This window comes from Ranitomeya variabilis, chromosome 5, assembly GCF_051348905.1.
Source record: "Ranitomeya variabilis isolate aRanVar5 chromosome 5, aRanVar5.hap1, whole genome shotgun sequence".
In the NCBI taxonomy this organism is placed as follows: Eukaryota; Metazoa; Chordata; class Amphibia; order Anura; family Dendrobatidae; genus Ranitomeya; species Ranitomeya variabilis.
The window spans coordinates 77,695,338-77,723,099 of NC_135236.1; the positions used below are offsets into that span (position 1 = coordinate 77,695,338).

The window sequence follows — 27,762 nt, forward strand, 5'->3', positions numbered from 1 at the left end:
AAATAGAGAAAGAACTATTTTACCAGATGCTGGAACGACAACTTTTTTTCTTTAAATACAGCATGGTGTCTGCTGTCAATTCCTACCAAATCTGCGTTCGAAAAGTCAAATAGCATTCCTTCCTTTCCGAGACCTCTTGTGTGCCCAAACTGTAGTTTTCCACTACATATGGGTTTTGGAGAAATTGCACAACAAATTAGGTGGTCCATTTTTTCCTGTTATCCTTGTGAAAATGAAAAATTTGAAGCTAATACAGCATTTTTGTGAAAAACACGTAATTTTTTCATTATTTTCTTTCACTTCCGGTGAAGCATCTGAAGTTTTAAAAACCTTCCGGAATGCGGTTTTGAATACTGTGATGGGTGCAATTTTTACAGTGGAGTTTTATTTGGGGTTTTTCTGACATATAGGCATCTAAAGTCACTTTGAAAGTGAAATGGTCCCTAAAATAGGATTTGTAAATTTCCTTGGAATAATGAAAAATTACTGCTTAAAAGAAGAGTTGGCTGATATGTTAAAATGTTTAATTTTTATTCATGTTCCAATGAGCTGCCTGGGCAGGGCATCATTCAGCACGGCAGCAATCAAAGTTCACCACTAAATATAACTAATTTAGAACAAGAGATACAGTTGTGTCTGAGCAAATTGATAAAACCCCTAGGCCAGATGGCATTCATCCATGGGTATTAAGGGAGCTGAGCTCAGTAATTGACAGACTGCTGTATTTCATCTTCTTAAACTCTCTTGTACCAGGGTCAGTTCCACAAGATTAGAGGATGGCTGACGTGGTACCCATATTTAAGAATGGTAAGAAGGTGGATACAGGCACCTACCATCTGGTAAGATTGACATCAGTGGCGAGCAACATTTTGGGGGGTATTGTAAGATATTTCCTGTAAATATATTGCAGAGAATAATAAAATAACCGACAACCAGCTTGAATTCATGAAAGACGAGTTGTGTCTAACCAACATGTTGGGTTTCTATGAGAAGATAAGTGCAAACCTGGATATTGGTCATGTGGCTGATGTGATATGAGCTTTGCAGAGGCATTTGAGACTGTATCACACAACAGTCTTGTACTGAAGCTTTAGGAGCAGGGACTAGGGGACAATATAAGCAGATAAACTGGTAAAGAACTGGTTAAGGAACAGCAAACACAGTCGTTGTAAATGATACATTCTCTTAATGGGATAAAGTCATCAGTGGGGGCCACAATGATCAAATAATCATCAGTTCCAATGTCACTGGGATCAAACTCTGTCAAAGTGTTTCCTTAGAGTGATGCAATTCGAATTGGAGCACAGGTGTGGAGAAGATGGAGAACTTAATTTCTCCATCTTCTCCATTGTCTCTGTGCGCGTATATCGAACAGCACTCCGAAAACCCGAAAACATCCGAGTGCGGTGCTAAGTTTTACATGCACCCATAGACTTGAATGGGTGCGTGTGATGCAATTAAGCTTGATAAATTGGTTGGTCCTGATGAAGAAGTGTTGTATGCTTCGAAACGCGTTGGCAAATAAAAGCCACGTCCAAATACCTTTCACTGGGAGATTGGCCACCTAAGAATGGACATCCCTCCAGACAAATAAGAAAGAACGAACCAACAACACCTAAAAAAATTATAATTGTTGACTCAGTGAGATATAGTTGGGGGGTCGCACATAACATTTGGGTGATTTATAGTTCAGAAGAAGAAATCACACAAATATAGACTACATCAAGAAGGAAAAATTATGGAAATCACAGGATTTATAGATATGATAATGATATGCAAATGATGATAAAATGGAAACTATGTTTTCAAATCTTGATTTATTCAATCTCGAGTATGACCATCGTGAGCAGGAATCACCACACTTACACATCTTAGCTGCTATCAATGAGATTATTGATGGTTGTGTGACGAATGTTCTTGCATTCTGGATACACTTGAGCAAATCATCAAAATCCACTGCTGGCAGCTCCTTTTTTAATCCCCAAAGACGTTGTAGATTTAAAAAAATAGATGTCCTTGTTTTTGGAACCACCACTCTAGTGCCTAGTAGCAAATATGGCCCCCGGTGTTTTTGCTGGAAAGCATATCTCTAAGTGTTATTAAGAGAAACTTTTGCAAGGTTACCATCACCAAAATTATTTACATAACATTTTTTTAAATAAAATCTACAATCAGTAATTAAAACAGATCAGACAGAGGAATATTTTCGCTATCTGGTTTTAATTATTAAAAAATAATAGAAATGATGCATTCCTTTTAATCAGTTCTGCCATTACATAGAAAGTAACATATGAGCATAATGATCATATAATTATTGTAATTAGAAAAACATTTGTAATTTGTGCATTAATCGTGGAATAAATGTCAGCAGAAACGATTTTTTTCACACACATAATTCAGCCTAGACATACAATCCATATCATTCCAGGCTCCCTTCAGGTTTTCTCCGCAATGCTCTCCGGAATATAAATTGTTGGGCTCTTTCACTCCCCAGTTTCTACAAAAAAATGAAAGACACAAATCATCACAAATCAAAATGTTCAATGTTTAAAGGGAACCTGTCTTCATAAAAATGCCGACCAATCTGCAGGTACTATGCTATAGAGAAGGGGGAGATGAGTATATTTATATACAGTATACAGTAGTTGTGTGAGAAAAAATTCTGTATCACTTATGTTTTAATAATTTATACCTCTTGTCTTTCCGGGAATTTCAGTCCAGTGGGCGGTCCTACTAGTGACTGACAGCTTTCCTTGTATAAATGTGCATGCCGAGGCAGCTGTCAGTCACAGATAGGACCGCCCACTGGACTGAAAATGCCAGAAAGAGCAGTTATACAAGAATACAAGTTATACAGAATCTTTTCTCAGATTTCTGCTCCTATTCGCTGGCGTAAGTTGTGCCAAATAAGTCAGGAGGCATGCACCAATTAATGAAGTTGGCATATCTTTCAGCTTACATGCACCAACGCCAGAAATGTTACTGAAACGGGGACTGGAGAACATTTTTTTTAATTTGTGCCACTTTGGTGCCATAAATTATTATGAATTTGTCACGCGCACTTGGCTACATCCTAGACCCCCAGATTTTTGCCTATTTTTCAAGAAAATAGCAGTTCTAGTCATGAGAGATATGAGAGAGCTATATAGATATAAAGAGATATGAAATGCAGTAGATATTAAAATATTAAAGAGGAACTGACATTGTTAAAAAAAATGAATTAATTATCTTATAAAAATCCTAGGTTTCCCCTAATTTTGCAGCATTTTTCCGTTTTGTGCTGTGTCGTTCCATTCCAGAGATATTTACATTTGTTGCTTTTGTAGCACAGCATGTGAAATCTCTGCTTGTAGTGCTGCTAGGTGTTTCTTCAGTGTCTTCTCTAAGGGCTTGCACTTTCATCCCTCCCACCCAGATACTGCCAATCACAACTACACAGTGTCTGAGACTGCTAGACTTCTAGATTAGCTGCTGAGCTGTGATTGGCAGCATCTCAGAGGGAGGAGTTAAAGTCCACGCCCCCAGTGAAGACTCTGAAGAAACACACAGTTGGTCTGCAAAAAGAGCTTTCACATACTGCAATCCACAAGCAACAAATATGAATAACTCTGCAATGGAACGACGCAGTGCAAAAAGGAAAAGAGTGGCAGAATCATGGGAGCTCACAGACATTTATTATTTACAAAATATTTAACTCATTTGTTGAGCAAGTGACAGGTCCTATTTGAATTGATATAAGATAGAAATACATGATGATAGGTAGATATATATAAAAATATTAAATATGGATAGACAGGTAAGACATATATTGATATAAAGCAAGATGAACATGAACTAAGCACAGATATGTAGATATGAGATAGTTATAAATATGATAGATATAGATCGATAGCATAACTATACTTACGTAAAGGTCACTTCTGATCCATCTGTCCATTTCCAGATGTGAATGTTCTTTGCATCTCGTCTCAGTCCTATCCAGTATCTAATGTTTCTTCCTAACCATGTGTTCAAAGAATCCTACAACCAAACATCATTAAGCTGAATTTGATTTAGGAACTGATGTCCTTTGAATTCTTACTTTTATAGCTAGTTTGATTATTAAAAAGAATAACAAAGCTATTCTTATGTGTAATTATTAATTACAGATCTCATGTGTGAAGATAAAAACAGTAAGGCAAATCAAGCAGGATTTTGGTGTAAAACTGCTTAAAATTTCGCAAAATAATTGTGCAACTATTTTGAGACTTTTTGGCATTTTTGTGTTATTTGAATTTCAGTTAGTTAATTTTTTTAAAAGTGGGCAGAGCTGACCCTGCCCCGACAAATTCACTAGACTTAAATTACTCCAGAAATGTACACCAGCCTCTAACTGGACTAACATTTCTTGTCGTCGTACCCTCATTATACTGGAGTAAGATGCACAAACTCATAGAATCCTAGAATGTAAGGCTATGTGTCCACGTTCAGGATTGCATCAGGATTTGGTCAGGATTTTCCATCAGTATTTGCAAGCCAAAACCAGGAGTGGGTGATAAATGCAGAAGTGGTGCAGATGTTTCTATTATACTTTTCCTCTAATTGTTCCACTCCTGGTTTTGGCTTACAAATACTGATGGAAAATCCTGACCAAATCCTGATGCAATCCTGAACGTGGACACATACCCTTAGAGTTGGAAGGGACCTCCAGGGTCATCGTGTCCAACCCCCTGCTCAAAGCAGGATTCATTAAATCATCCCAGACAGATGTCTGTCCAGCCTCTGTTTGGAGACTTCCATTGAAGGAGAACTCCCCACCTCTCGTGGCAGCCTGTTCCACTCATTGATCACCTTCACTGTCAAAAAGTTTTTTCTAATATCTAATCTGTATCTTCTCCCTTTCAGTTTCATTCCATTGCTTCTTATGTTTCCATGTGCAAATGAGAATAAGGATGATCCCTCTACACTGTGATGTCCCTTCAGATATTTGTAGATGGGTATTAAGTCTCCGCTTAGGCTACGGTCACATTTGCGTTGTTGGGCGCAGCGTCGTCGACGCCACGCACAATTCATGTCAAACGCATACACAACGCAGCGTTTTTTGACGCATGCGTTGTCCTACACAATTGAAGATCCAAAACGCCCCCAAAAAATACATTTAGTCAAAAGGCGCATGCATCAAAAAACGCAGCTCAACGCAGGCAACTGCGCCCTATGCGTTTTTCATAGACACTAATGTGATTTTTTGGCACATTTACGATGCAGGTGCGTTGCATGCGTTTTTCTTCAGAAATGTGAGGCATCAAAACTGCAACCTGTAGCGTCGTCCTCGCCCTGTCTGGTGCGCCAAAAAAACGCATGCGTCATACAACGCATAACAACGCATACCGGCGCATGTCCATGCACCCCCCATGTTAAAGATAGGGGCGCATGACGCATGCGTCGGTATGCGTCGACGACGCTGCGCCCAACAACGCAAATGTGAATGTAGCCTTAGCCTTCTTTTTGTGGTGCCCTTCCCAACGCTGCCAATTTCCATTTTTGCATTTTCGTTTTATCCTCCCCATGTTCCCAAAGCCATAACTTTTTTATTTTTTGCTCCACATAGACTAATGAGGGCTTGTTTTTTTGCGGGAGTTTTTCATTTGAATGACAAAAATTACAAGTGCATTGAAAGTATGAAAAAAACCATACACAATTCTGACATTCTAACTTTTTTGGGGGTATTGTTTTTACAGAGTACATTGTATGGTAAAAATGACCTCGTAATATGATTGTGTTCATCAGAATGATTATGCTGATATCAAAAATGTCCATTTTTTTTATTATTTATTATATTTATTATTTTGATTGCTTGTTGCAGTACCTTTTGGTTCAATAATGGTCTGATGGACTAATATAACATGTAACAGTAGCAATGTACCACCTTGTGTAACCATGAAGTTTTCAGCAAGTTGTTCAGAAAAGAAAAGTTTACTTTTGGACTCTGGTGTTCCTCATTCATCTCTAATTAATTTGGTCCTGGCCTACCATGTCAGGAGGTCTGCAGAGATGTAAAACCAAACACAGCCAGTCAGGATCCCCGTTTTCTTGTAGAGTGGCGGTTTGTGGGTGCTGTGACAAAACACTCTGGGATCGCCTTTGCTGGGGTCAAAGGTCACGTGGTTAGTGCATTGAACTCGGAGGCGTACAGCAGGTTTCTGAGTAGTCTGACCTCCGGTCAGATTTATTAAAGTGGAAGCAATACAGATGAAAACAAAACATAAAAATAAATCCTAGCCTGTCCGGCGCTAACTAAACAAATACGTTGCTATCTAACAATTGGGGGGGCTTCTCCCACCCAGCTAACATTACACAGATCATGAGCACAGCTCTCACTCACGTTTGTCTCACACAGACAGGCATTCTGTGTGCCCCAGGCTGACGCTGGAAACCCCCAGCTGGTCATCCTTTATTCCCACACATTATTAACCCCTGAGTATCCTGAAAATACTGAGCAGCCTAATTCACATAGGACAAGTACCTGGGCGAGATATACCTGCCCCCGACTACCAGACCGACATGACTCTTACATATCCTCCCCCCCTGCTCAGACCACTCAGGTCGAGCAAGAATACTCTCGAAACAGTGTACTCGGGACAGGGCATCAGCGTTCCCCATCTGCACCCCGGGGCAGTGCTCCACCGTGAAAGAGTAAGCCTGCAGGGCAAGGAACCACCGGGTTACCCGACTATTACGGTCCTTGTGGAGGTGCATCCACTTGAGAGGGGCATGGTCCGTGACCAGCCTAAACTTCCTACCTGCCAGGTAATACTTGAGGGAGTCGAGAGCCCATTTGATGGCTAGGCACTCTTTTTCAACCACGGCATACCTCTGCTCATGTACATTCAGTTTCTGACTGAGGTAGAGGACCGGGTGTTCGACTCCGTCCCTTACCTGGGAAAGTACAGCTCCCACACCAGTATCAGAAGCATCAGTTTGCACCACAAACTCGCTGCTGAAATCAGGAGTCACTAGTACGGGCTGAGAGCACAAAGCCCGTTTCAGACTGTGGAAGGCCTCTTCAGCCGCTGAGGTCCATTTTACCATGACGGAATCCCTCCCTTTGGTAAGATCCGTCAAGGGGGTAGCCATGGCCGCAAAATTGGGTATGAACCGGCGATAATAGCCCCGGCAGTGCCCAGGAAAGCTTGAACTTGTTTCTTGTTCACTGGTTGTGGCCAGCCCTGAATTGCCTGTATTTTGTCGATCTGGGGTTTAACCACTCCTCTGCCAATCACGTAGCCCAAGTATCGGGCTTCTTCAAGCCCGATGTGACATTTCTTGGGATTCGCCGTTAAGCCTGCGTCTCGCAGGTCATCAATCACCGCCTGTACCTTCCGGAGGTGAGCTTCCAAGTCCATGCTGTAAATTATGATGTCGTCTAGGTAGGCAGAAGCGTACTGTCTGTGGGGCCTCAAGACTCGATCCATCAATCTCTGGAACGTTGCTGGGGCTCCGTGAAGTCCAAACGGCATGTAGATATACTGGAACAGCCTTTCCGGTGTAGCAAATGCCGTCTTCTCTCTGGCCGCCTCGGCCAGAGGGATCTGCCAGTACCCCTTTGTTAGATCCAGGGTCGTAATGTATCAGGCTTTACCAAGCCGGTCGATCAACTCATCGACCCGGGGCATAGGGTACGCATCAAATTTAGAAACCGCATTCAGTTTCCTAAAGTCATTGCAAAACCGTATGGAGCCATCCGGCTTAGGTATCAACACGATTGGACTGGACCAGGCGCTGTGCGACTCTTCAATGACTCCTAAGTCCAACATTGCCTTCACCTCCCGGGAGACGGCTTCACGGCGTGCTTCCGGAATCCGGTATGGCTTCACATGAACTGTGACACCAGGCTCTGTGACAATCTCATGTTTCACCAGCTTACTCTGGCCAGGTTTTTCCGAGAAAAACTGTCGGTTCTGTAACAAAAACTGCTTAACCTCAGATTTTTGTCGTTCAGAGAGAGTCTCGGCAATCTGCACCTCCGGTACGGTAGGTGAGCAAACCGGACGGGGCAGATCCGCTGTTAGGGCAGAGCGGTCTTTCCAGGGTTTTATCAGATTCACATGATAAATCTGTTCTGGTTTTCTCTTACCAGGCTGGTACACTTTATAGTTCACTTCACCAACTCGTTCCATGACCTCAAAGGGGCCCTGCCATTTCGCCAGAAATTTACTATCCACCGTAGGGATTAGGATCAACACCCTATCCCCGGGTGCAAATGTACGGACCTTGGCGCCTCTATCATAACTTTGCCTCTGGGCTCCCTGGGCCTGTAACATATGTTCCCTAACAATGGGCATGACAGCAGCAATACGGTCCTGCATTTGTGTTACATGGTCTATCACCGTTTTAAAGGGAGTGACTTGACCTTCCCAGGTTTCTTTTGCGACGTCCAACAGTCCACGGGGATGACGGGCGTACAATAGCTCGAAAGGCGAGAATCCCGTGGAAGACTGGGGAACTTCCCTAATGGCAAACAGCAAATAGGGTAACAAGTAATCCCAGTTCTTCCCATCTTTGTCTATCGCCTTCCGGAGCATCTGTTTTAAGGTTTTATTGAACCGCTCAACCAACCCATCTGTTTGAGGGTGATAGACAGATGTACGCAACGGATCTATTTGTAAGAGTCTGCAGAGCTCCTTCATTACCCTCGACATAAAGGGAGTCCCCTGGTCAGTGAGTATCTGTTTTGGAATTCCTACCCGACTAAACACTTGCACCAATTCTTTGGCGATCGTTTTGGTAGCAGTGTTACGCAAAGGGATGGCTTCCGGGTAGCGAGTGGCATAGTCCATGATGACGAGGATATGTTGGTGCCCACGTGCGGACCGGGGAAGGGGCCCAACCAAATCCATCCCAATTCTCTCAAAAGGGACCCCAATGATAGGGAGGGGTACCAAAGGGCTACAGAACCGAGGTTTAGATTTGGCACTCTGGACAGGACTCACAATAGTTACGCACATCATTGTGTATTCCAGGCCACACAAAACGCCAGTACCCCCAGATGTCCCCCCATTATATGTCCGTGGGCCAGGTCCAGTACCTTCCGCCGATAAGGTTTGGGTACCACTAACCGCTGCACAGTGTCTTCCCCTTTTTTTTCTACCTGGTAGAGTAAATCATTTTCAAGAACCATGTACGGGTACGCTAGCCTAGTGTCAGGTTCTACGGGTACGCTATCTATCATTTTTACATTTTTCCTAGCCTGAGTCAGGGTAGGATCTTTCATTTGTTCGCTGTGGAAGTCATCCAACTGGACTCCCAAATCTGGCAGGCAGGGTGCCGGATGGCTGTCTGCCTCCGCCCCTCGCTGAGTTTCCTCAGTTTCCTCAGTTTCCTCTGTTTCCCCCGCCATAACTGAGAAGGGGTACTGAAGGTTAGGTTCAATAACCTCCCCATCAACATCTTCCTGTGGGGTCTCGTCTAGGAACTCGGGACCTCCAGATGGCATGGGGGAAGGTTCACAGCTACCGTGAAGGAGCAACTGATTCTCCCACAACTGCCAGAAATGGGGAAAATCCCTGCCCAGGATTATATCATGTAACAATGCGGGAACGAGTCCCACTTTGTGTTGCACAAACCCATAGGGAGTGGAAATCGATATGACCGCTGTTAGGTACGAGCAGGTGTCACCATGCACACACGTTACAGAAAATTTGTCAGACGAACCAGATGGAAGTGCCACCAGACTAGCTTTCACCAGAGTCACCACACTTCCAGAGTCTAGTAATGCCACAACATTTTTCCCATCAGCCGATAATTCACACAGGTGTTTCGCTGTATCATTTTGACCCGCATTCACACTCACTAGCCGGGTCACCAAAGACATGCGTTTTTTAGAGTCTGTAACTTCGCACTGCATGGGTTCGGTGGTAACAGGACAGTTCGCAGAAACATGGCCCTTCTCATGGCAACGGAAACACCTAACAGGTCCCCTACTGAGACCACCGTCCAACATTCTCGGTCTCGGAGCGCGAGCAGTCCCGTGTTCCTCCCCCACAGTTTTAGGCGATTTTCCTTCACCCGTAGTCCCTGGAACAGTCTTACCGGTTCCACGAGGAGGTGGCACAGACCGGGTGCTGGCGGTGTCGTCGGGAAGTCCTTCTGCCACGGAATAACGCTCGACCAACTCCACAAGTTGATCCGCTGTCGTGGGATTTCCTTGGCTTACCCACCTTTTCAGCGCTGGTGGTAGTACTCTCTGGTATTTGTCCAAGACAATCCGCTGGATTATTTTGGGCGTTGTCAGTACCTCGGGTTGCAGCCATTTCTTTGTCAAGTAGATCAGGTTGAACATCTGAGACCGCGCCGGTTTATCTTGCTGGTATGTCCACTGGTGTACCCTCTGTGCACGGACAGCCGTCGTCACACCGAGCCGGGCCAGGATCTCAGCTCTCAGCTTCTCAAAGTCCTGAGCGACTTCCGAGTCCAAGTCATGATAAGCTTTTTGGGCCTCGCCGGAGAGAAACGGGGCAATCAGGTCGGCCCATCGTGCCTTTGGCCACTTCTCTCTCAATGCCGTCCGCTCAAACGTTGTCAAGTACGCCTCGACGTCATCTTCTGTGGTCAGGTTTTGCCAGTGTCGACTCACATGGATCTTTCTGGACTCTGCTTCTGGGTCAGCCTCAGGCATGCTCACCAAGCGCTGCGCCACCTGTTGGAGAAGCTGGCGGTCTGCAACCGTCATGTCCACTAACTCCTTCAGCTTTGCGGCCATCAAGCGATTAGCTTCCTGCTGCGTGGCAGTGGAGTGTACTAAGGCTTTCACCACGTCTTCCATACTGTCGCCTGTGCCACGCGTGCCCGCGTTCTCCACCACAATGTGACAAAACACTCCGGGATCGCCTTTGCTGGGGTCAAAGGTCACGTGGTTAGTACATTGAACTCGGAGGCGTACAGCAGGTTTCTGAGTAGTCTGACCTCCGGTCAGATTTATTAAAGTGGAAGCAATACAGATGAAAACAAAACATAAAAATAAATCCTAGCCTGTCCGGCGCTAACTAAACAAATACGTTGCTATCTAACAATTGGGGGGGCTTCTCCCACCCAGCTAACATTACACAGATCATGAGCACAGCTCTCACTCACGTTTGTCTCACACAGACAGGCATTCTGTGTGCCCCAGGCTGACGCTGGAAACCCCCAGCTGGTCATCCTTTATTCCCACACTTATTAACCCCTGAGTATCCTGAAAATACTGAGCGGCCTAATTCACATAGGACAAGTACCTGGGCGAGATATACCTGCCCCCGACTACCAGACCGACATGACTCTTACAGTGCACACCTCAGCCATGGCTACCGCCCCTCCTGTTACAGATCCATAGACTTAAATTTATGAGTCTTATCCGAATTAAGCTGGAAACTGGTGCATGCTGTGATTCTTCTCACACGAAGATTCGGTCGGTGAAAAAAAATACATTGCTGTTCTGCACTGTCCCTCTAAATAACATTGATCCGAGTGCTGTCCGGTTTTTTTTTTCATGCTCTCAGACTGAAAATACTTTTTTTTGAATGAACTCTATCCCTAAGAGTGATAGTGACCATTAGTAGCAATATCTAGCCAGTCACAGCTGCGGTCATGAGATGGTAAGAGAAATGGCAGATAGCTGCCGGAGAACACTGTGTAAGTCATATGCACTTCTCCTGATTCAATATTGTTGCTGCCTATGCAGAGCACAGGAGGCATATGAGTTGGCCATTGACTGCTGCTCTCTGCATAGCCAGTGATCCAGATGAGAAAACTGACTTCATTACATCAAAAGGTTTGCCATTCTGTAGCCACCAGACATTCACTCACAGCATCTGGGCACAACTCCAATAAGACATGGCTTAGTGCACTTGAATTTTGGCTCTTTTGACAATAGGGTAATGGTTTGGGGTGCAATATTGGAACCTCAAATAATTTTGCATCTTAAACAAATAACCCTTATGGCACTTTATGCTTCACCACTGAACAGTCAGACATTTTTGATCATAGCTTGTTGGGTCTGGACTGAAGCATCCCATACAGCCTGTTGGTTAGGCTGGTTTCACACTTGTGTTTTGATCTGCAGCGTTTTAGCGCTAAAAAACGCATGCGTTTTTTCTATACTTAACGCATGCGTTTTTTAGCATGCGTTTTGATGCGTTTTCGGCAACACATGCGTTTTTTGACGCGTGCGTTCATTTGCAGAAATGCAACATGGTATAGCATAACAATCCTTTTACAGGATCAAGAAGTGCCATAGAAAACAATTTGTGTACAATATAACAATTTCTTTATTTAAATATACAACAAAATAACATATATAATAAATATAATAAAATTGGTGCCTCAAACCAAACACCGGAGGCTGGTGGGCAAAGTGGGATATAATTTAAACTTTTATAACAAGAATTGTAATTGTGGGGACATGCACATTAAGAATCTGACACCTAATGTATTGCAATCTTGTAGAAAGGGAAACACACAAACCAGGAAGTTGACCATGAGTTTGAGATAGGTGCTGAGGTTATAATTAACTCAGATCCTACCAGACACCCCTTTTCCAAAACAAAAATATAAAGAGCAAAAAGTCAGATCATCCTCATATTACCTAATATGCGGTCCCACACCAGAATCCACTGCCACGTGATTAACCAAGCCTCCGGTGTTTGGTTTGAGGCACCAATTTTATTATATTTATTATATATGTTATTTTGTTGTATATTTAAATAAAGAAATTGTTATATTGTACACAAATTGTTTTCTATGGCACTTCTTGATCCTGTAAAAGGATTGTTATGCTATACCAATTTGATGGAGTGCGGCTCATTCCCCTCTGGGGTCTAGGGTCAGGGTAGTATGATTACAAGAAATGCAACATGTAGTAATTTTTAGCTGCGTTTTTTTGCCGCAAAAAAACGCATGCGTTTATTTGCGGCAAAAAAATGCATTGCTGTCTATGTAAACGCAAGCGTTTTTAAGCACATGTGTTTGCTTGCATTAAAACCGCATGCGTTTTTACCGAAAAACACAAGAAAAAACAAGTAAAATCAAGAAAACCCTAACCCTAACCCTAAACACAAGAAAAAACAAGAAAACCCTAACCCTAACCCTAAACACAAGAAAGAACAATAAAACCCTAACCCTAACCCTAGGGTTACTAGGGATCCTAACCCTAACCCTAAGGTTAGGATCCCTAGTAACCCTAGGGATCCTAACCCTAACCCTAACCCTAGGGATCCTAACCCTTAGGGTTAGGGTTAGGATCCCTAGGGTTAGGGTTAGGGTTAGGTTTAGGGTTAGGGTTAGGATCCCTAGGGTTAGGGTTAGGGTTAGGTTTAGGGTTAGGGTTAGGATCCCTAGGGTTAGGGTTAGGTTTAGGGTTAGGATCCCTAGGGTTAGGGTTAGGTTTAGGTTTAGGGTTAGGGTTAGGATCCCTAGGGTTAGGGTTAGGTTTAGGGTTAGGGTTAGTATCCCTAGGGTTACTAGGGATCCTAACCCTAACCCTAACCCTAGCTATTTCTGTTTTTAGTGGGTTTTCTAGTTGATTTTGATGATTGGCAGCTGTCACACACTCCTCAGCATGCGTTTAAAAAACGCAAACGCAGTAAAAAACGCATGTAATCTCCGCAAAACGCCGCGTTTTTTTTAATGCAAAAACGCATGCGTAAAAAAAAGGGGCGTTTGGCCGCGTTTACATGCGTTTTTTCACCACATGCGTTTTTTAAAAAACGCTGCAGATCAAAACGCAAGTGTGAAACCAGCCTAAGAATGGTGATTTTTTCATGAAAAGAAGACTACATTTCTAGTATGACCCCATTATATAATGAGTATCCCAAAGAGCACAGTCTATAAATATAAGGTAACATGTCCGCTTCTTGTATACATCACTCACTGACTCATTCCTGTCTTTAATCATGGCTAGAAAAGAGTTAGCTTTGTAGCATTCACCTTGGGCTTCATCCCAGGTTCTCGATTCCTCAAAGTGATAATAACATGAAGAGCCGATGGTACGCCAGCCAATGGGGCACGCTGTGCACATTTTACCTATGTAAATGAGAGAGTAAATAAGACAGAAGAAGAAGCCGCATTCAGATTGTAATCACTGATAATGGGTTCATGGTGGAAAGGGACACTGAACTGAAATAAAAATGACCTACTGGCTAAAGGATTTATGTCCTCCTTCCAGATCCAGAACATGGGCCCCAGTTGTGCATGGTCCATATTATGTGAATAGTATTACATTAGTAGCTAGGCTTTCCTTCACTAAAGGACTAATGGCAAAAAATTCAAGAGAGGCTTTTTGGCATCTCTGATGGCACCCAAGAGAACCTGTTGGATAATTGCTTACCCATCGAATCACTCAGTTCTGTCACTTTTGTCTTCAAGTTGTCCATGTCCTCCACCCCATGCTTCTGGGAATCGGAAACTGTAGGGATTAATGTCACAATGCACATTTCAATTCATTGTATAATGATATCTATCCAAATACTTTCTGTATGGGATCCGTTTTTGGGTTCCACATTTAAAAAGGATATTCAGAAGTTAGAGTCAGTTCAAAGGCGGCAACTAGATTATTACAAGGGATGGAGGGATCTCATATGAGGGGAGGCTGGAAAAGTTGGGCTTGTTTAGCTTAGAAAAAAGACTTCTCAGAGGAGATCTCATTTATATGTATACATATATGTGTGGTCAGCACAAAGGACAGGCACTTGTCTTATTCCTTCCAAGGATCACACTAAGGAATAGGGGGCACTCATTACGAGTGGAAGAAATTACGATTCCGGCAGCTAAATAGGAAAGGGTTCTTTATTGTTAGAGCAGAGAGAATGTGGAATACTCAACCACAAGAGCTAGTAATGGCCGACACTATAACAGCTTTTAAAAAAGGGGCTGGATGATTTCCTCAGCATCAATGGCATTGTGGAATATAGATAATTTAGTGACAAAGAATGTATAATTGATGGAGGAATGTTGAATTTCATGGACCTTGGTCTTTTTTTCAACCTATGTAACATACAATTATTCTGGAAAGTGGTCGGACAACAGAGTAAAGCTGTATCTGGGGTATATACTGATTAGCAGGACGTTGGTGGAGTTACCTTCCTCATTTAATATCTTCAGTTGTCCAATGATAGATGAATCTGCAGAAACAGAACAAAGAGTTAATCAAGATCGTTATGCAGAACCGGATGAAAACACTGTTCTTGAGTGTTTATATGGCCTTTGACAGTAGCAGATACCATCCGCAGTGTCCAGGGACCTCCAATGTCTCCAATAGGACTAATCAGTCATCACAGAGGTTGGATTTCAGATCTCATTTTTTTCAACTAGAGGTTGTTAGATACTTATCCCCAAGCCTCTAAAGAAATAACTTGTCCATTGAGCAAAGCCCATTTTGCCTGGAAACAATTTATGCCTACGGCTAGCTTAATATAATCAGGAGAAATCTCTTTAATTGATTTAATTACGATCTATTTCTAAAATTCATCACTGAGTAATTTTATGCATCTTCATAGTGATTTGAACTAAATTTTTCACTTACAGAGTTCCAATATATAGCTACATCCTCCTCAAGCTATAGAGCTGTCCCAAGAGGGGTCTACATGGTCAACACTTAGAACCTATGCACAGGATAGGTGAAGAGTGTCTGACCCATAGGGGTACTACCACAGGGCCCCCATAATCATGACAACAGACGGTCCACAACTTCTGTTTGACAAGAGTGTATCAGTTGTGCATATATGATGATGCTCCCATAGAAGTCTATTGGACTAAGAGGCATAGTATAGCACTATGCTTAGACTTCTCTGTAAGTCCCATTAGCTGTAAACAAAGTCTCTCTCTTTCTTTCCACAGTACCATTCTCAAGTGTTAAAACATTTTCCTGTCTTATACTTACTGAATGCACATATGAAGATTATCAGGAGGATCGCGATCAGCAAGATTAAGGCAAGGAGAGCGATTCTGAATAGCAAAGACCTCTTCCTCCCAAAACAGGATTGAACTAGAAAATTAAATCACAAAAAAATACATAAGAATATACTTCATTACTTACATATATAAAACCTCCATCCATAGATCCTGTGTAGAGACAGTAAGGAGTGGGATATAGATTTCAAGAATCCACGCTAAACTGACGAGATTTACAAGATCCCATCGAATAATACATTGCAAGTATGACATGATCTGTAAATAATGATGGTGATTTAGATAGATGATAGACAGATTTAGATCTATCGATAGATAGATAGATAGATAGATAGATAATAGATAGATAGATAATATATAGATAGATAGATAATAGATAGATAGATAATAAATAGATAGATAGATAGATAGATGATAGATAGATAATAGATAGATAGATAATAGATAGATGATAGATAATAGATAGATAATAGATAGAATTATACTTCACATTTGCCCCTCATAGTGTTGTTTTCTACTGTCCGAAACACATCATCAGTAAAGACTCCATTATCCTTTTCTGAATATCCTGTGGAATAAATTGTAGGAATTTAGGTTCTTCGTACCAGCACCATGTATTCTTACCGTCCCTCATTGTTTCCATCTTACCAATGCCATTACTTTTCCCGTCCATTCTCTTTTCTTCTCTTATCTACTACCAGTAACCCTGATCTGTAATATGTACCTATATATACTCCAGACGAGGAAGAGGACGGTGCCAGCAGAGAAGGGGATTTTCATTACTATTGGATCATTCATTCCACACCTAAATTAATCTTTCATTAAGTTTAATTACGGTACTTATATAAACAAATATTATTATAAAAATAACACCCTGTGTTTTGGTTTGGTTCTCATTCATCTTTCACTTTTAATTTTGATTTTGTATGGTTCTTTTTGTAAAATTCAAAAAGCATTTAAGGAATTGACAAGTATTAGAAGATTTATGAAAGAAAAAGACTGCATGGTGTTTCTACTCTAATATATTTTTTTTATTATTTCCACTTTTCCATTTGTTCCTCCATGCTATATAACTTCTCATCTAATATGTTTTATGCCTAAAAGTGATTTCCAAACTCCAGTACCGATGGCTTACCCATAGGATAGGCTGTCAATATCGGAAATGAAGGAAAGGGCAGAATATGTTCAGTGTGGCAATCTAGGCTCTAACCAGGGCTCATTACTCTGGAGGACACATGCACTTATCCCATGTGCCCTCACCCTCTTACTGGGCACTAGAGATGAACGAACTCTAATTCGGCAGGAACGCTGCACATTCAGATTCTCGTTTGGATTCCTGAGCATTTTCCTCAAAATCAGCAAAATTTGGCCGAAGTTCGGTAAATGATTGAGCTTCCAATAATTCTTTTGCTAGGACTTTGGCTAGGATAGTGCTGCTGTATGCTGAGCGGGGGGGGGGGGGGGGAGGACATGCTGGATGAGGGGACGGGGTGGAGAGAGGTCAGAGGAGCGGCGGACTGTTATTCTTTTTTTTTCCAATTAACTTAATGTGTGGAGATTCAGTTAATCAGGGTGCAGAAACCATCCACAACATCCAGACACAAGGGTTTATGTCATTGGCTGCTGAAGTCACATGTCCCTCTCCATATAAAAAGCAGACATGTGGCCTATGTGCCATATTGTGAGTGTAACAGCATAGTCAGGCTACTGGTGCTGCAAGTAGTCGGATAGTTAGCTAGGTGGTTTATTCTCAGCTAGTTCAGAAAGATAGGATCCTGTGTCAAATTGAATTTCCAGCTTACAAATCCTTTGTGCTAATTCTGTGGTCCCGCCACACTATCTCAGCCAATAACTACTGATTGTTAATTTAGTGACAGGTGACTGACAGGCCTGGGCCTAGGGTTGTGCAACATCTGGTTAAATGAGTGGAAGGGTACATCCAAAATGAGGGGGAAAAAAGCAAGGTCATGGTGGAAGGAGGAAAAATCTTGGTGTTCGAGGTGTACGTGGGGTAGGTGGTAATGTTACTAAAAGCTCTACTGAACAAACACTGGCTCGTCCTATCCAAAGACAACTGACAACTTCTGTTACTGGACGGGCTACTCGATTCTTTTTCTTTAGCAGCCATACAGCAGTACCCCTTGTAGATGAGTGGCAGAAAGAAGATGTGCCCAAGTGGATGACAGCGCTGCATCAAGTGGCCTCTCCTCTTCTTCCTCCACCTTAACATCATACACATTACTGTCCTCAGAGGTGTCACCCCAATTACCCTTGTTTCCTCCAGAGTCACAACTCTCCAACCGCCCAACTGACTGTGGGTAACCACAGATGTGCGAGTCTGCAGAGCTGTTCACACATTCTATTCCATGGGCATCAGAGGTCTGCTCCAAAGATTCACAGACTCAAGTTGAATCTGGGGCCGGATGAAGTAGGGTCTGAGCAGAATCTAGACCCTCGTCACTAGACATTAATTCCCGGTGGTGGAGACGATCCTGATGAGACTCAGATACCTGAGGCCCATGTGGACTGTTATGTGGTGTCAGGGCAAGTAGAGGAGGAAGGTGATTATCAGGGAGAGGAGTAGGAAAACACAGAGAATGACGATGAGGTTGTAGTTCCTATGCAGCTGAGTAGTTCAGCAGGGGAGGTGGAGGAGGAGGAAGATGAGGAGGTTATGTTGCGGCTTCCCACACAGACACGGAGTGATGTGTCCACGACAAGCACTGTATTTTCAGTCACAACTGAGACTCTGGCCAGCAGTGGTCGCGGGTCTGCAGTTCATAGGGACAGCAACGTTTGCCTAGCCTAGTCATTTTTTGAGACCTCTAAGGATGACTCAACCCACGTTATCTGCCAACTTTGTAAAAAGCAACTCATTAGAGGCAAAAATTCCAGTAATACATGCATAAATCGGCGCATGCATGATGTGTTAGTCTGGGAATTTAATTGCGCTAAAATGTGGCCTAGTGGGCTTTGCCAACCACTGGCAACCCCCATCAACCACATCTGCTGCTTCTTACTCCTCTGTCACCAGCTTTTAGGAAAGCTGACTTAAACAAATTAAGGGAAGAGCTTAATCGAGTAGACTGGGACCATGTCATGAAAATTGGGGATACGGAACATAAATGGGGCGTGTTTAAGGATACACTACTAGAATCCCCTTGAGGAAGTGGCGGTTTAAACGCCACGAAACGCGCGTCGGGGACCTTCCACCGGCGGGACCCCCTCCTTCCACCTCCTCCTCTCACTGGTAAGCCTTTATGCTTTCTATCCTTGCTGCCGCGGCATTAGTTGTTCAATCATTTAGCATAGCATGATTGCTAGCACTTACTCTTACCCCTCGTGTGCAGCAGCTACCATTTATCCTGCCAGTGTATTTACACTTTGTACTTAGAGCGTTTTTTTTTCTGGCTCCTTACATGCATCATATTGGAGGATAAGGTTGGTGCGGGAGGGTCAGTGTCCCCCTTTATGTCCTTTGTGTTACACGTTATTTTATATTGTTGTCCATGTTTTAACATTTATATCAATAAAGTATTTTTGCTCATATGTATTTCTACTATGTGCTCCTTGTTCTCCTCCTTATGTACTGACTTTATGGAGCTAACAATAAGTTACCTGGGTACTCTCTACTATAGATATTGATTTCTGTACCCAGAACTTATAATATGACTTCGGTATTCCTGATATCACTACTAGAATCCTGTAGAAAACTTATACCCTCTGGAAATAAAATGTCCAGGAATAAAATGAAACCATTACAGATAAATAAGACAGTACAAAGTTTAAACTAATCTAGTCAGCAGGATTGTGCTCAGTAACCAACAGACGCTGTCAGGTTGGCCCCACTATACTGACTAAAATGATACTTTGGTTGATCTTGTGGATGTTGTTTTATCTGTATTTGTAGTTTTCAGTTAATGATATGCTCGTGCTTTGGGGCGGGGCTATGGGCGGGGCTTTATGTGCTACTCTGCTTACATATTCATCCTTCTGGGCTTATGACAGGTCGCTAATCCCTCACTAACCTTCCCCCTATAAAAAAAATAAAAAGTAACATTCATTAGGCAGGTGCCGGCGGCGGCATGGAAAATATGCATATATTCATTTGATTTTGTCTTATAAATGTTACTAAAAAATAAAAACAAATTCTCAAAATGTCACAGTACTATCATTCGAAACGCGATAAAAATGCAGATAAGTGTACGCGATTAATTGGCTCCATGAAGATGGCATCGGCGGCGCATTCACAGTGGCATCTGTCGGACAGGCGCCATTTTGATGGAGCCAATTTTTTTCTCCAGCAAAATGTCGCTGGCGGCAGCGCCTGCGCAGTAGCATCTATCAGCAATGTGCCAGATGCTACTGTGCAGGTGCCGCCAATGCCTTCTTGATGGGGCCAATTTTTTTTTCTGTAGAAAAATGGTATCTGCGTTCTAAATGATGCTACTGCGCAGGTGGTTCTGCCGGTGCCATTTTACCGGTAAGTTAATTTTTGTCCCCAACAAAATTATATGACAAAATCAAATGAATATATGCATATTATCCATTGCATCATGCTACAACGCTGCCGCCTGCATAATGAATGTTAATTTATTTTCCAAACAATTTTCCATGCAGTATGTAAAATAGGGGGCAGGTCAGCAAGGGATCGGTGACCTGTTATAAGCCTAAACAGATGAATATGTAATCAGAGCTCCACATGAAGACCCCCCACAGGCCACCCCGGAACATGAGAATCTCATGTCATTTTAATCAGTATAATGGCGCTGACCTGACACTGTCTGTAGGTTACTTAGTACAATCCTGCTGACAGGTTCACTATAAAGTGCTAATCAACTGACATGGTCCTCAAAAGGACCTCAGTTGACCTGACAAAACTATCATACATGTGTAAACCTAAATACTCCTATCTAATCTCATTCACTGTCATAAGAATTGTTCTTAATTTTGTAAATCTAACAATACTATACAATTCACCTATATAATTAGAGGCGAATTATATAGAGCGACAAATTTAAACAATTAGGAACAATTCATATGACAGTAAAAGAGATTGGATAGGAGTATTTAGGTTTACACATCTATATATATAATTGTCTAAGGGTCTGTTTGTCTGTGACTGAAATCGCTGATTGGTCGCGCCCACCTGGCCTGGACCAATCAGCATTCATAAAAAAACTACATACATATACTAGAACGAGAATAGCATGAAGGACAGTCTGTTCGGGAGAGAATAACAAGGAGGACAGTGTGTGAGGGAGAGAATAACATGGAGGGCAGTCTGTGAGGGAGAGAACAACATGGAGAACAGTCTGTGAGGGAGAGAATAACATGAAGGACAGTCTGTGCGGGAGAGAATAACGGAGGACAGTGTGTGAGGGAGAGAATAACACGGAGGACAGTGTGTGAGGGAGAGAATAACATGGAGGACAGTCTGCAAGGGAGAGAATAACATGGAGGACAGTGTGAGGAAGAGAATAACATGGAGGATAGTGTGTGAGGGAGAGAATAACATGAAGGACAGTCTGTGAGGGAGAGAATAATATGGAGGACAGCCTGTGAGGGAGAAAATAACACGAAGGACAGTCTGTGAGGGAGAGAATAACATGGAGGATAGTGTGTGAGGGAGAGAATAACATGGAGGACAGTTTGTGAGGGCGAGAATAAAATGAAGGACAGTTTGTGAGGGAGAGAATACCATGGAGGACAGTCTGTGTGGGAGAGAATAACATGGAGGACAGTCTGCAAGGGAGAGAATAACATGGAGGACAGTGTTGTGAATTCTGCTCTTGGGTTCCCTCCGGTGGTTGTTGGTGATAATGCAGCTGTCCCTGAGTTGCAATCTTGGGCAGGTGTCTCTGCTGATTGCAGCTCTGACTGGGCTATTTAGGTCTGCAGGATTCTTTAGTCATTACCAGTTGTCCATTGTTCTTGGAGGATTCACATCTCTGTCTGGTTCCTTCTGCCCTGCTGCCCAAATCAGCAAAGATAAGTTCTGGTTCTTGTTTCTGCTACCCACATGCTGTGGGCTTTACAGTTTAGTGCTATTCAATGTTTTTTTCTTGTCCAGCTTAGACTGTGTAAGGATTTATTCAGTCAAGTTGGATTCTCAGGAGATGCAGATATACATTCCATGTCTTTAGTTAGATGTGGAATTTTTTTATTTTCTGCTGTGGATATTTTTTAGTGTTTTAATACTGACCGCTTAGTATTCTGTCCTATCCTTTTCTATTTAGCTAGAGTGGCCTCCTTTGCTAAATCCTGTTTTCAGTCTGTGTGTGTTTTTCCTCTCCTCTCATAGTCAATATTTGTGGGGGGCTGCCTATCCTTTGGGGTTTTTCTCTGAGGCAAGATAGTATTCCCTTTTTCTATCTATAGGGTATTTTGTCCTCCGGCTGTGTCGAGGTGTCTAGGATTGTTAAGTACATCCCACGGCTACTTCTAGTTGCGGTTATAAGTTCAGGGTTTGCGGTCAGTACAGGTTCCACCTTCTCCAGAGAAAGTTTCATGCTACTCCAAGGTCACCGGATCATAACAGGACAGTCTGTGAGGGAGGGAATAACATGGAGGACAGTGTGTGAGGGAGAGAATAACATGAAGGACAGTCTGTGAGGGAGAGAATAACATGAAGGACAGTCTGTGAGGGAGAGAATAACATGGAGGACAGTCTGTGAGGGAGAGAATAACATGGAGAAGAGTCTGTGAGGGAGAGAATAACATGAAGGACAGTGTGTGAGGGAGAGAATAACATGGAGGACAGTGTGTAAGGGAGAGAATAAAAATGTTCCCCGTTTTTAAGTTTATCATATGGTAAAATAAATGGTGTCTTTGAAAACTATAAGTCATCCTGTAGAAAACAAGCTGTCATACAGCGATAGATAATAAAGTTTTGACTCTTAAAATAAAGACAGGAGAAAAACAATGGCAGTGTGTCCAATGGGTTAAAACATAAATGTAAGCACCAATGTTTATATGAATATTAGATGGTCGCCCGATTCTAACGCATCGGGTATCTACTATATAATCGTCTAATTTTGTCTGTAGCGGAAATCCTGTGTCGCTGATTGGTCTCGCCAGCTGCCCGCGACCAATCAGCAACAGGCGCAGTCCAGCCGCGAATTGGCACGGGATTTGAACTACTCCTCGCTGATTGGTCGCGGCCGGGCTTTGTGCTATCAGTAATGTGGAAGCCCCGTATATTTCCGTTAACAGATGACAGACCTGAGTGGGGGCTTTTTTTGTGGATTGAGTTGAAGCTTATTTTGTTAACATTTCACATAACTTTAGGAATCACAGTTAACCGGCGTTCTATGCTGAGCACTTACTTTGGGGTTTCCATCTCTGAGTGACATGATTTAGATGAAACCTCCGAGGGATCCACTCACTATAACGAGGCAGCAGAGTTACTTTGGACTCCGTCTGGCCTCATTTTGAGAGCTATAATTTTTCCATATTTTGGCCCACAGAGTCATGCGAAGGCTTGATTTTTGCGGGACGAGTTGACGTTTTTATTGGTATCATTTTCGGGTACATGACATTTTTTGATCTTTTTGTATTCCTAATTTTGTGAGGCAGAATGAATAAAATAGTTATTTTTGCATTGCTTTATTCTGAGAGCTATAACTTTTTTAATTTTCCGCTGATGGAGCTGTTTCACAGCTTGTTTTTTGCAGGACAAGATGATGTTTTCAGTGTATTTTTTCATACAAATATTTATTTACTAGATGGTTGCCCGATTCTAACGCATTGGGTATTCTAGAATGCACTGCCACGTAGTATAAAACACAGCCCACACAGTATATAACATAGCCACATAGTATATTGCCCAGCCATGTAGTATATTGCCCAGCCACGTAGTATCTAACGCAGCCCACGTTGTATATAACACAGCCCATATAGTATATATAACACAGCCTACGCAGTATATAACACATAGGCAGCATCAATAGTAAAAAGTTGGTCTGGGGCGATCGCTGATTGGTCACGACCGGCCGGGCGCGACCAATCAGCGAAGTGTGATTTAAACCCCGCACCAATGTCTCTGATTGGTCGCGGCCAATCAGCGACGTGGTATTTCCGCTACAGACAAACAGACAGACAAACAGACGAAAGTACCCCTTAGATGATTATATAGATAGATACAATATATTTTGATTTTCTATTATTTTTTTAGATATTTTTACAATTATTAACATATTTTTTTTTACTTTTTTATTTTGCCCCACTATGGGACAATCATTATTTGTAGGCTGATTGCTTGTACCGCTTGGGGATGCAGCAGCATCCCTATGCTGTATAAACTGTCAGCTCTGCACCTCCCGATGCGATGAAGGGGCATCGGAAGGTTCGGCGTGTCACTCGGCACCATATCTGTGAACCCGTGCAGTCATCCAGGTAACATGTATTGATTGGGATTCCTACTTTTTAGCGAGCTGTTCAGCAGCATTTACGATTTATGATGATGCGATGCACTGCTATAATCTAATAGTGGACGGATTGGGGTTACTATACCTTAGTAAGCCGTCTGACATGGTTCATGATCGGCGTGGTCACAGTGCAGTTAGGACTTTGGGAGTGGAACCAGTTGTGTAGTGAATTTGCTATACTTATATAGAATTCCGTTATAATTAGCATATATCTGTGTCACACATTCAATGCATTCCCCGAGGTCTCCCTTGTTTTTTGCTCCTTATGTTTATATTTAAATAGACGGCTTATTTAAGTTGTTGGTTGTATTAATATAGATCTTTTCCTTGAATAAATTATGAGTCATATTTAAATTATGCAAATGTCTGTAGGATTGCTAACTGGCATTTTAGTACTAATTATAGGAGCAGTATAAGAGGGTTTCTAGTCCCAATTCTTCTCTTGTTTTGATATGCACATTTTTCAGCTGACCTGTAATAAATTGTAGTCATTGGTTTGGAGGCACTATTTTATTGCTATGTGTAAATCTTTTAACAAATATGTAAATAAAAGTTGATCTTTTTTAATTAAAAATAAAATACACTTCTTGATTTAATTTGGTTTAATGGCCAAATGGTCAGTATGTCTAAACATTTAATGGAGTGTTGCCCACCCTATGTGTAGGAGAATGGGCTTGGGTTATATGTTTGTCTACTTTTTAATCAGTATTATTTAATACCTTTGGAGATATCACTGATGGTCATATGTGACATCTTCAAATACAGAAGGCCATTGTTACCTCACAACATGATGTCACAATGACTATGGGTCTATATAAACGAGTGTTCAGGCGGCAAATGCTCATTTCAGAAGATAAAGAAGAGGAGAGCACAGGATCCAGGATCGAGGACACAGATTGTCATTTTAGGAGATGAAGACGAGGAAAGTGGGTTCCAGGACTGAGGATACAGGTAATTGAGAAAGTTTACAGGGATTTAAGTTAGTGAATTTAGCACCAACATGGATTTCTACCCTCCAAGTGTACGGATTGTGGTTGTAAGGTACTAGATTTGTTCTGTCCTTGCTGGTAGAATCTCTAGACTTGGGTGATGAAGGTTCTTTGTGAGGTCACACGGCGGAATATTGGACACAGAGTTCTATGCAGCAAACATGGGGACATCCCTGGAGCTATCAGAGAGGTCAGCACAAAGATGGCACCTCGGATGGAGACACTACAGTAGCTACTGCAGTCAATGACACTTCTAGAAGTATTTGTGGCTGGCTCAGATTGTTGGTGGTGGTTCTGTCACTTTAATTTAATATTATTGGGGCAAAAGTATCTCCCATTATTCCCCCACATGGCAGACAGGTTGGGGTAAATACATTGGGGGAAATATATTTATTTATTTACTTTGTGCTCTATTAGTTATTTTACCATTTTATTTTACTATTTATTTTACTTATATATAACTGCATTTGCCACTTTTTTAAATCAAATTTATTACACCATTTTTAAGTGTCTAAGACAAAACTTAAAAATGCAGAGAGAAGGGTGTGTGGCTAACTGGATTAAAGTACAATATATTTATGATGCTTTTCTGCAGGTTTTATACTGATACTTCTCATATTATTTTTTTTCTTACTAGGGAGGGTATCTGGATCCTGGAAAGAAGACTGAAGAATCTAAAGAGAGCCATGGGATTGTTTTGTGTTAATCATTTATTATGTCTGTCTGTATTTAGTGTCTTGTCATGTCATTATATACTGATTATATGGATCTAATTCTGGAATCAGTGCATCATGACATCATATTGTATGAGGGGTCTGCTGTCTGACCCAACTGTACAAGGGTCTTAATATGATACAACCATCCTATATCTGTATCTTAAGGGGAAGTGTTTGTAGGGGTAGTTTTCTATATTCTTACAGGGGAGATGACCATAGTCAAGCTATGAGCTCCAGAGTCCGATCTGATGAGGAGAGGCGAGGAGCGCTGCCAGGACAAAGAAGATCTGCTATCCGGAAATGAGACGCCATATTGAATATCAATAGCTCAATAGATACAGTATATATCAGTTAGTTAGTTGTAGTATGGCCTTGGTCCAGGGTTCTTGAACTGATCGCCTTTTCTCGGGGTCAAGAAGGAATTTTTTCCCTGTAACACACATTGGCTGAACGTGTCCAGGTTTTTTGCCTTCTTCTGGATCATTGGCTTTAGGTAGAGGTAAAGATTGTATGTAATAAAATATGTTTAAAATCAATGATCGATCTCCTTATGTCTTTATTTTATACTCAGGTAGTTGTAATATGTTAGTTCTCATTTTTATGATCCATCGCTGCCACAATGTGAAGGCAAACAGAAATACAAGGGCGGTAGTTGGAGCGCCCCCACTGTCGCTGGGCCGAGGGGTACCCGGTATCGGGCCTCTCTGTCTCTGTTCTGGGATTGTCACGGTGGCTAGACCCGGTCCGTGACCCTGCTGAGGGGCGTCCAGTGAAAGTTGAGAATGATGTGGTGTGGTGCAGGTCGCGATGAATGTCTGCTTAGGTGATTTAGGTGAGACAGCCTGCCTATAACTGACTGTCCTGCCATAGGTTTGAAGTAAGGCTTGGAGCTCAATACTTCCTCGGCGTTTCCAGCCACCGGCTACGCGCCTCAGTAGGATGTTGCCTCGGTCTTACAGCACGACTCCTACTGGTGTTATTGCAGTCCTGGTCGTGGCAGTACTGATGCTCCGCCACTAAGGGGGGCTTTGGTACGTCTGATGGCACTGAAGGAGTTCACCTGACCAGGTATCACAGACACCAATACACTTTACAGTCTGGCCTCCAGGGGGAGCTAAGGGTGCTATGTATTAGGCCACTCCTCACAGTCTGGTAAAACTGGGGGTTGGATAGGAAGTTAGAAAGAAGCTGACTGGGAATCGAACAGGCAACATCCTGTGGCAGAGGGTGTTGCGGGGAGAGACTCAGGGGGGGTCCTTGTCAGGAGTGGGATCCTGACAGAGGCCTAGCGAACAGAGAGAACGTTACGGGACCGCGCCTGCACGAGATAGCGGCGGTGCCCTAAGAAAGGACAAGAAGCGAGGTTTATTGTGCTGAGTGAGAAACGAGATCAACGCAACAAGGAGAAACACCAGTAGGAGTCGTGCTGTAAGACGAGGCAACATCCTACTGAGGCGCGCAGCCGGTGGCCGGAACGCCGAGGAAGTATAGAGCTCCAGGCCTAACTTCAAACCTACGGCAGGACAGTCAGTTATAGGCGGGCTGTCTCACCCAATTCACCTAAGAAGACATAGGGGGCAACAACAGGAGAAGGGCGACACTAGGGTCCAGGAGGAGCTCCGAGCCTACCCGTCATACGGGTGCGTCCTAGCCATATTATCTGGGGGACGAAGAAGAACATCATAATCGAGTTGTGAGGGAACACGAGAA

The 27,762-nt window shown here is 42.7% G+C and overlaps 1 protein-coding gene and 1 long non-coding RNA gene across 2 annotated transcripts; one reads left to right on the forward strand and one right to left on the reverse strand.

Moving 5' to 3' along the window:
• Nucleotides 1-2,104: 2,104 nt before the first annotated feature.
• LOC143774863 (C-type lectin-like) lies at nt 2,105-16,591 on the reverse strand. Its single transcript, XM_077262633.1, has 8 exons — nt 16,543-16,591; nt 16,409-16,486; nt 15,890-15,994; nt 15,090-15,131; nt 14,339-14,416; nt 13,883-14,034; nt 3,908-4,020; nt 2,105-2,497 (listed from the first exon to the last, which is right to left on the reverse strand). The coding sequence occupies exons 1-8, from the start codon at nt 16,589-16,591 to the stop codon at nt 2,365-2,367; spliced, it is 750 nt and encodes a 249-aa protein (XP_077118748.1). The 3' UTR covers nt 2,105-2,364.
• An 8,615-nt stretch (nt 16,592-25,206) lies between these two features.
• LOC143773329 (uncharacterized) lies at nt 25,207-26,042 on the forward strand. Its single transcript, XR_013215149.1, has 2 exons — nt 25,207-25,298; nt 25,974-26,042. It is a non-coding gene; the product is annotated as an uncharacterized LOC143773329 (long non-coding RNA).
• The last annotated feature ends 1,720 nt before the right edge of the window (nt 26,043-27,762 follow it).

Coding starts and splice junctions, on each gene's coding strand:
- LOC143774863 (XM_077262633.1), bottom strand. CDS start 16,591: ATGGACGGGAAAAGTAATGGCATTGGTAAGATGGAAACAATGAGGGAC. Junction 15,995..16,408: donor CAACACTATGAGGGGCAAAT/GTGAAGTATAAT, acceptor TTAATTTTCTAG/TTCAATCCTGTTTTGGGAGG. Junction 2,498..3,907: donor GGATCAGAAGTGACCTTTAC/GTAAGTATAGTT, acceptor ATTTTTTTGTAG/AAACTGGGGAGTGAAAGAGC.